This window comes from Beta vulgaris, chromosome 1 (genome assembly GCF_026745355.1).
Source record: "Beta vulgaris subsp. vulgaris cultivar EL10 chromosome 1, EL10.2, whole genome shotgun sequence".
In the NCBI taxonomy this organism is placed as follows: Eukaryota; Viridiplantae; Streptophyta; class Magnoliopsida; order Caryophyllales; family Amaranthaceae; genus Beta; species Beta vulgaris.
Window position 1 is genome coordinate 44,295,109 of NC_079202.1, and position 8,918 is coordinate 44,304,026.

At 32.9% G+C, this 8,918-nt stretch overlaps 1 protein-coding gene across 1 annotated transcript; it reads right to left on the reverse strand.

The window, feature by feature from the left end:
* Window positions 1–2,361: 2,361 nt before the first annotated feature.
* Window positions 2,362–6,279, reverse strand: LOC104893144 (heat shock cognate 70 kDa protein). The gene is made up of 2 exons (XM_010679230.2): window positions 5,788–6,279; window positions 2,362–4,306 (listed from the first exon to the last, which is right to left on the reverse strand). The coding sequence occupies exons 1-2, from the start codon at window positions 5,999–6,001 to the stop codon at window positions 2,592–2,594; spliced, it is 1,929 nt and encodes a 642-aa protein (XP_010677532.1). The 5' UTR covers window positions 6,002–6,279; the 3' UTR covers window positions 2,362–2,591.
* Window positions 6,280–8,918: the final 2,639 nt, after the last annotated feature.

Sequence of the window (8,918 nt, forward strand, 5' to 3'; positions counted from 1 at the left end):
AATATAAAAAGTTGATATTAGGAATTTACACATTGAGACGAATCTAACAAGACCCCTCATGAATATGTTTTTTTTTTGTATACATTAGAAGAATATTTGGTCAAAGTTTTATAAATTTGACTCCCAAAATAGAAATGGGAACTATATTTGGGACGGAGGGAGTATATGAGAAAGATATTTATAGTGTTGGATTTGGTTCATATGAATGTATACAATAATATTATAGATGACATGATTTTCCCGAAAATTATGGTACCCATCTTAAATTTCCGAATTTGAAGTGTTAATTAACATTGCCATCCTATGATTGATTCAATTAACACAAACTTCCAAATTTTAACAATTGATGATGAATCATAAAATGCAATTTTTTTCTAGGCCATTGAATTTATATTGAATAAGTTGCTTGAAATAAGGAACTACAATTTTTCCGTTAATATTCTTACCAAATCAACAAGATTTCATATTTTTATCTATCACTACAAAAAAACAGCTCTATAGCGACGGAAAGGATCCGTCTCTAAATCAACATATTTCGTCGCTATATGTGCTTAGAGACGGAATTAGGGACAGATAACACCCGTTGTTAAAGGCCCTGTCGCTAATTTGAATTAGGGACGGATTTTATCATTCCGTCTCTAATTTAGAGACGGATAGTTATCGGTTGCTGAATCCGTCTCTAAAGTTAGAGACGGAATTTTATAATCCGTCTCTAAATTTAGAGACGGAATTTTAAAATCCGTCTCTAACTTTAGAGACGGATTTTAAAAATCCGTCTCTAACTTTAGAGACGGATTTTAAAAATCCGTCTCTAACTTTAGAGACGGATTATAAAATTCCGTCTCTAAATTTAGAGACGGATTATAAAATTTCGTCTCTAAAAGGATGGGTGTAACGTTGATATTTTTCTGTTATTAGCGACGAATATATGTAAATCCGTCTCTAATGGGAGGGATGCAATGCTGATAATTTTATGTTATTAGCGACGAATATATTTAGAATCCGTCTCTAAATTTTGGGACAGGTTTTTGAAATATTAATCGTTTGCCTATTTAATTAAATAAATTATCTTATAATATAAAGTCTTACATAAATTATAGATCTAAACAATTATAAACCATTTTAATTCACATTTAATAACCAACTGCCAACTTTACATTAATTTGCAAGTCACAATATGTAATAGTAGTCATTTATATACGAAGTACAAAACAAGTTGGAACTTATAACGATATACAAAAACGGCCACTTAAGATATATGCAAAATCACTATGTTAAGGCCTATACTAGAAGCATGTATCAAACAAAATCATTGAATACTTTGAAAGCCTATACAAAAATCTTATGCTAACCATAGTGTCAAGGGCGAGGAGGGTTAGCTTGCATAAACATCTCCACTTGTTGTTTGAAAGTCATGAAAGTTTCAGTGGTTTCGGATAGCGTTTTTTGAGTTTCAACCAACACCTTTTGGGTTTCAACAAGCCCTTCCTTTGTTGCATCTAGTTGTTTCTTTTGGTCGTCATTTTGTGCAGCAAGTTCAACAACTTGAGTCTCCAAGCTCTTAATGTAGTCTCTCCGTGACTTCTTATCGTGCCTTTCTTCAAATGTAGGTCTTTAGTAATATGAGTGAGCAGGTGCACCCAAACCAAATATTCTACCCTTTTCATTCCACCCGCCCACAGCCTCATAAAACAATTCATCCTCGATCTTTTGTGTCTCACTGTCACATTCAAGGTTGGCAGATTTCTTCTTCTCGAATTCATTCTGAAATATATAGTTAATGTCATCTATTAAACAAAAGATACAATAGCAACAAAACACAAAAAAAAAGCAATAGTAATAAAACACAATAGTATCTATATTTTTGCTGCTATTTTTGCACAAATTTCGCCAGCATGACCCCATATATACAATGAAATCCCAATTATGTGGTAAAAATTTAACCTGTAAGTGAGTCATACATGACCCCAAAATCAATATAAACAATTATACCAACACACAACAATTAACAACAACAAAATAGACCATTTTTGCTTCTCCCAAATATACCATCACAAATCATAACTCCTTTGATCACTTCAAGATACACCCACTTACATGTTTGAAAATAGAATAATGTCCATCATAACCTCAGATTAGTGTCACCATTTTTTTTTAAAAAGCAAATACACGTAGATAGAAGCTTATAGATAGTTTAACAAACGACTACCACATGTCAGCTAATCAACTTGCTTCTGACACGTAAGCTATACCTTTTTGCTTTATAATATTATAGAGATTATTGCTTCCTAAGTTACTAATCATATGCTCCTTTGACCCTCCTTCCTGACCCATATTTCATCACATGGAAATAAACTTAGATAAAAGAATCAAAACTAAACAAAAAAGACCATGGAAGTAAAGTGATGAACATTGGAGTAATTGATTAATCAGATAATCACCTCCAAAAAATAATTATCGGAGAACTGCAACTTATCATCAGAAATAATATTTCAAAACACGTGATGAATGATTTAGATCCTACAAAATGTTGTAGAGTTCCCACAAAACAGCACTGTTTAAGTGCTTATAGCTCCTAACTAGACCAAATCTTAATCAATGTCAATGATCTCAATCTTGGGGGCAGTTCTGCTTGCTTGAGTGGCAGCAACTTCATGCTGTGACTGTGACATATTTGCTACAATAGGCTCACAAATGCTCTCAAGTTCTTTCATCTTATCTTCAATCTTCTCAACATTAGAAAGAAGAAAATTCCAGTCTAACCACCTAATTGTCTGCTCGATAGCATCCCCCATCTTCCGCTTGTCCTTAAGTCGAATGTTTTTACCATAACATCTGAGCGTATTCTTCATGCATTTGGCATAGGTCTCCAATGAATTCATAGCTTTCATCTTCTGTCTGTACTTTTCATCCTCATCCTTGTATTTCTCGGCATCCTTCATCATCTTCTTCACCTCTTCCTTTGACAGTTTCCCACTATGTTCTGTAATTGTTATTCCGTTCTTATTACCAGTACTTAACTCCTCGGCAGAACATTTCAAGATTCCATCAGCATCAATCTCGAAGTAGACCTTGATCTGAAGAACACCTTTTGGCAGAGAAGGAATTCCTGAAAGCTTAAAACGACCTAATAAGTTATTATCGCTGGCTCTAGGTCTCTCACCTTCATACACATGGATACTCACTTCAGTCATGAAATCCAGAGGAGTAGTAAACATCTTCTCTACCCTAGTTGGAACTGGAGTATTTCTGGGTATTAGGACATCCATGTCTCCAGAGTAGACCTCGACGCCAAGTGATAGAGGAGTTACATCAACAAGTAGAAAATCCTTGTAGTCTACACCTGTCAAGATTGCAGCATAGGCTGCAGCACCACAAGCAACTGCCTCGTCAGGGTTTATGTTTCTGCAAAGCTCCTTCCCAACAAATAGATCTTGCAACAATTGCTGAACTTTCGGGATTCTGGTAGACCCACCAACAAGTACAACATCATGAACGTCATTCTTTTCCATGTTGGCATCTTTCAAACATTTCTCAATGAAGATTACACAGTCTTGGAACAGATCTAAATTCATCTTCTCAAATCGAGCACGAGTAATTGTCGAAGAAAAATCAATGCCTTCAGAAAGGCAATCGATCTCAATAGAAGTTGCAGTTGTAGAAGAAAGCGTCCTCTTTGCCCTTTCACAAGCAGCTCTCAACCTCCCAATAGCTCTAGGATTTTCACTTATGTCTTTTCCGTGCTTCCTCTGAAACTCAGCTACAAAGTGTTGAACCACTCTGTTATCAAAATCTTCACCCCCGAGGTGAGTATCTCCACCTACTGATTTGACCTCAAATACATCTTTCTCAATAGTAACCAAAGAGGCATCAAAAGTACCACCTCCAAGATCAAACACCAGTACATTCTCTTTGACGCCATTATTGCTTCCAGCAGCCTTTTTGTCAAGGCCATACGCAATGGCAGCAGCTGTTGGCTCGTTGATAATGCGCATGACATTAAGCCCTGCAATGGATCCAGCATCTTTAGTTGCTTGTCGCTGCAAATTGTTGAAGTAGGCTGGGACAGTAATAACAGCATCTTTCACAGTTGTGCCAAGATAAGCCTCCGCAACCTCTTTCAGTTTCACGAGGACCATGGAAGATATCTCCTCAGCTGTGAATTGTTTCTCTTCATTCTTGTAGGTGACCACAATCATAGGTTTCTTATCGTTTTCAGCACTAGCAACAACCTTAAAAGGCCAAAGTTTTATGTCATTCTGTAGAGCTTCATCGTTGAATTTCCTACCAATGAGTCTCTTTGCATCTGGAATCAATTAATATGTAAGATATGAGCTTAGGTGAGTTTTGAACGTAAAAGAAAACAAAAGAAAAACAACTAACCAATGGATCCCCTTTACAAATTCGAAAATATCAGAATAGCAGATTTATCAAAGAAATGCATTATCCAATAATACAACTTCTATGCGTGATAAATAACCTCAAAAACTAAAATCTCACTATAGTTTATCAACAAGACTATAAGACATTAATGTCTCATGAATTGGGGATAAGAGTAAGAAATTGTAGTTTAACTCATCAGACCATCAGTATAGAATGATTAACTAACTTTCTTAGGCGGACAATGCAACTGCAAATTCTTGCAATCTCATACAATAACTCGTTTCATGTTCTTAATCAAACTACACCCATTGTATATCTCCCAAGACAGCATAATTACTAAAAAAGGCTCTAAAGAAGAAGATATTATGCAACTTAAAGTGTTCCGCTTAGGACATACTCTACTACGTTTCTTTTATGCTTGCACGCGGGGGTAATGCTGATGCTTTATCTGAATAATGGAGACAATATGAAAATAAAAAATTTTGAGTGGAGACAATCTGAATAATGGCTGAAATCTAACAGCAAGTTTCATCTCACAAAATCTATACTAATATAATAAAAGGGTTTCTAAACAAGGAACTATTACAATAAAAAAAAGTAAAAAAATACATCATATAAGATTTGATCTCGTGACTTCAAATTTATATACTAAAGTTTTAACCACTGAATCAAGTGATGTTTGGTATCCTAATTATAGAGTAAAATATTAACTAATAAAAAATTTAAATACTCGGGGCATAGCCTAGAACTAAAAACTAGTCATATTTATAAAAGGTGGTTTCCTACCAAAAATCTTATACTTTCTGTCTAATAAAATAGATGTTACACGTCGATGCAGCTATACTTTGACCATTAATAATTTTAATTTTATATATGTAAAGATTATAAGTTAATATTATGAAAGATACATATAGACGAATCCAACAACATATCATATATATATATATATATATATATATATATATATATATATATATATATATAATAATGGTTGATTACAAATAAATGCATGGTCCAATGTAATAGATGAATAGTGCAATTTTAAAAGTGCAACATCTATTATTGTTACGGAGGGAGTATAATGGTTTCCGACACATTTTCCTAAAAAATGAGCCAACTAAAAAGAGATGGAGGAAATCCCAAATTTCTTTAAGGAAAATGTTCGAGTAGGCCTTAGGTTACTCAATCAACATCCTTTCTTCAATGAAAGTTACAAAAATAAAAAATGATAGCACGGAAAATCGCCAATCTTTATGAGTTTGCTTGATTTTCAGTAGTAAATTATATTTTACCCCTTTATTTCAGCGAAAAGAACCGAATTTACAAAGGTGAAAAAGTAAATATAGTTGATATTTAGAAAGAAAATAAAAGAAGTAATGATGAAAGAGAAGGAAAAGAAGATACCAAAGACAGTGTTGGTAGGATTAATGGAGGCCTGGTTCTTGGCAGCATCACCAATGAAACGCTGAGTTTCATTGAAAGCGACGCAAGACGGCGTCGTACGGTTACCTTGGTCGTTGGGGATGACTTCAACTCGGCCACTTTGCCAAGTTGCTACACATGAATATGTTGTCCCGAGATCGATTCCTATCACCGGTGATTTTACTGTATCTCCCATTTCCTTTTTTTTTTATGGATGGTTAAAGAGTGAAGTCAAAGTATAATCTTATCCTTATCGATAAAGAAGAGTGGTAAAAGATGAATGAGAAAACTAGAGAAAAACTCCCTAGAACCCGTAAAAACCCTAGAAAATCGCCTCTTCAGTTCCATCATGCTTTTTCACTCTCTGCTACAGCCGTGCTAATATACATTTATTTTCTTCCTCTTGGAGTCAGATTGTGTAGTCAGTAAGTTATCAAGTACAGTTTCAAAATTCAATTGACGTTTTCACCTCAATCAATCACTCTGCTCCTAGTTTCAATTAGGCGCAATAATGATAGTTCTGCTTCAATTAAGGCTACGTTCAGTTCACCTTATTTTTGCTTATTTAAAATCTCATCATATTAGATCAGATCAGAAAAAATAAGTTCAAATCAAATCATGTTTATATTTAAAAACACATTATTATTATTATCAAATATATTTCATTACATATTAGTAAAAATTATAATAATTGAATATTAATAGAGTACTCATTGAGACAAATCAAACAAGACCCCACGTGACTATATTTTTTTTCTTATATATTAAAATAAATATAAAAGATAAGATCTTGTAATCAGATCAGATCAGAAAAAATAAGTTCAGATCAGATCAGTTCAAATCAGAAAATTTCAAGTGAACTAAACATAGCCTAAGGGGGGTCTTCCCTCTGGGTAAACATATACACTTGGTGCATATGTATGCCTACATATATGATATACCAGTAATGTGACACCTTCTTATTGGTGTTTGAGTTTGGATCCCAAATTTGTGTTTTCAGAAATTTTTATTTGAATTTTAAATGAAAATTGATTTCAAATTTCAAATCTGATTTGTGTTTTCAAGAAATAATTAATGCTTCTAATTTTCCAACTAATTCATTCTCTCTCTTCTCACTTTTTGGCAGTAATTTTTTTTTGATTTGTCTTTCTCTCTCTTCTAATATTTTCATCTTCTTCATGTTATACATGTTCTTCAATTTAATTATTTTTCTACAATGTATATTTTATTATAGTGTTTGAAAAATCTAATTTTGTTATTATTTTTCTTTACATTGTAAATTTTCGTTTTGTATTATATGTATATTTTCTTTAAAGACATTGTTTCTTCATATGACTTATATAATTTTCGAAACATAAATTTTTGTTTTAAATGATTTGTTCTTTATCTTTGTTTCAAAGATTTGTTTTATGAAGTTTTCTTTGTTTAGATTTGTAGTAATCCTTTGTTTAAAACTAAAAAAAGAATTCTAACTTTTTTTTCTTCAAATTATTCTTATATTACCTTCATCTTATTCATCTTCACCATCTTCTACTATGAATCCTTCGTTTTATTCAAATGTTTCGACAGCTTCATCTTATTCATAATGTTATTGATTAGTAACATAATATGGAAACTAGATTAATCACAATGACATGACGGTAACAAATTAGTGAGAAAGTAAGCTTCTTGTTTAGAACCAAAAATCAAGCTTCCCAATCCAGAAAAAGTTTGGAGTCCATTAAAATTTAAATTAAAACATAATATATATATATATATATATATATATATATATAGGAGGGCTCTTGTGAAAACACCTTCTCTATGTGAGAACACTTTTTTATGTGTTACAAATCTGGACCTTTGGATCTAATCTAATCTAACCATCCTAAATACACTTATGAGTAATGGCATTTTCGTAATTTAGTTTAACCCTTACCCCCCCCCCTCTTCCCCACCCCTTTCACGCTACTTTTTTTCTCTCTCTATCTTCTCTTTCTTTCTCCTCTATATCGTCGTTCATGGAGTTTTAGTTCTTCAAAGTTTTAGTTCGATTATTTGCGGATTCCACATTATTTTTTCTAGAAATTGTGTTGGTTACTATGATACAGCAGAGTGTCACTATGATATATAGCAGAGGGTTGTGTTGGTTACTATGATACAGCAGAGGGTCACTATGATATATAGCAGAGAGTTGTATTGGTTACTATGATACAGCAGAGGGTCACTATGATATATATAGCAAAGGGTTGTGTTGGTTACTATGATACAGCAGAGGGTCACTATGATATATAGCAGAGGGTTGTGATGGTTACTATGATATAGCAAAGGGTCACTATGATATAGCAGAGAGTCACCATGATATGGAAATAGTAAATAATAATTTAGCAAGAAAGTTCAGCAATGGAGGTTTCTAGGAGGAGAGAGAAGAACGTGATTGAGAGGGAGAGATGAACGCGTGAGAGAGAGAGAAAAAAGTTGTTTAGACGACTGTTTTGGATGAGAGAAGTGAAATTAGTTGGCGACTGTTTTGGATGAGAGAGGCGAAATTAGTTTAGTTCTATTGTTTGAAAAACCGTGGGCCACTTGATTAAACCTAAATATATGGATGAGATTCATTCTCACATAAAAAAGTGTTCTCACATAAGGATCTACTCTCACCGGATCCCAACCCTATATATATAACAAAAAATTGAACCATAAATTTGAAACGTTTATTTGTAAGTTTGTGATTTTTTAGTAACACTATACATTAAAATAGTAAATATAACATATATTATAATTTGCAAATAACGGTGATGTTTTCTATAAGTATTTAATTTATCCACTTGTTATCATGGTTGAATATCCCGTCAACTTGCTTACAATTGAACACTTGAAAGCACGTTTATGGTTGTGAAGTCTTGAGTTCGAATCCCATGATTGCTATTACTTTCACATTTATTTCCTCTCCCTCCCCCCATTCTTTTGTTTTTTTATTTTATTTTATTTTGTAATAGTACTTTAAGTATTTGTATATAACAAAATTAATAATTTTGCCGCCTTATAATAAACAATAAACAAAGTATTTAAACTATTAAGTGTTATTATAAAAATATTATAAAACTTTTGCTTAAATTGCATTTGTATTTATT

Excerpts from the sequence above, each read along its gene's own strand:
- LOC104893144 (XM_010679230.2), bottom strand. The coding sequence starts at position 6,001 with ATGGGAGATACAGTAAAATCACCGGTGATAGGAATCGATCTCGGGACA. Across the intron at positions 4,307-5,787 it reads TCCTACCAACACTGTCTTTG|ATGCAAAGAGACTCATTGGT; the intron begins GTATCTTCTTTT and ends AATTGATTCCAG.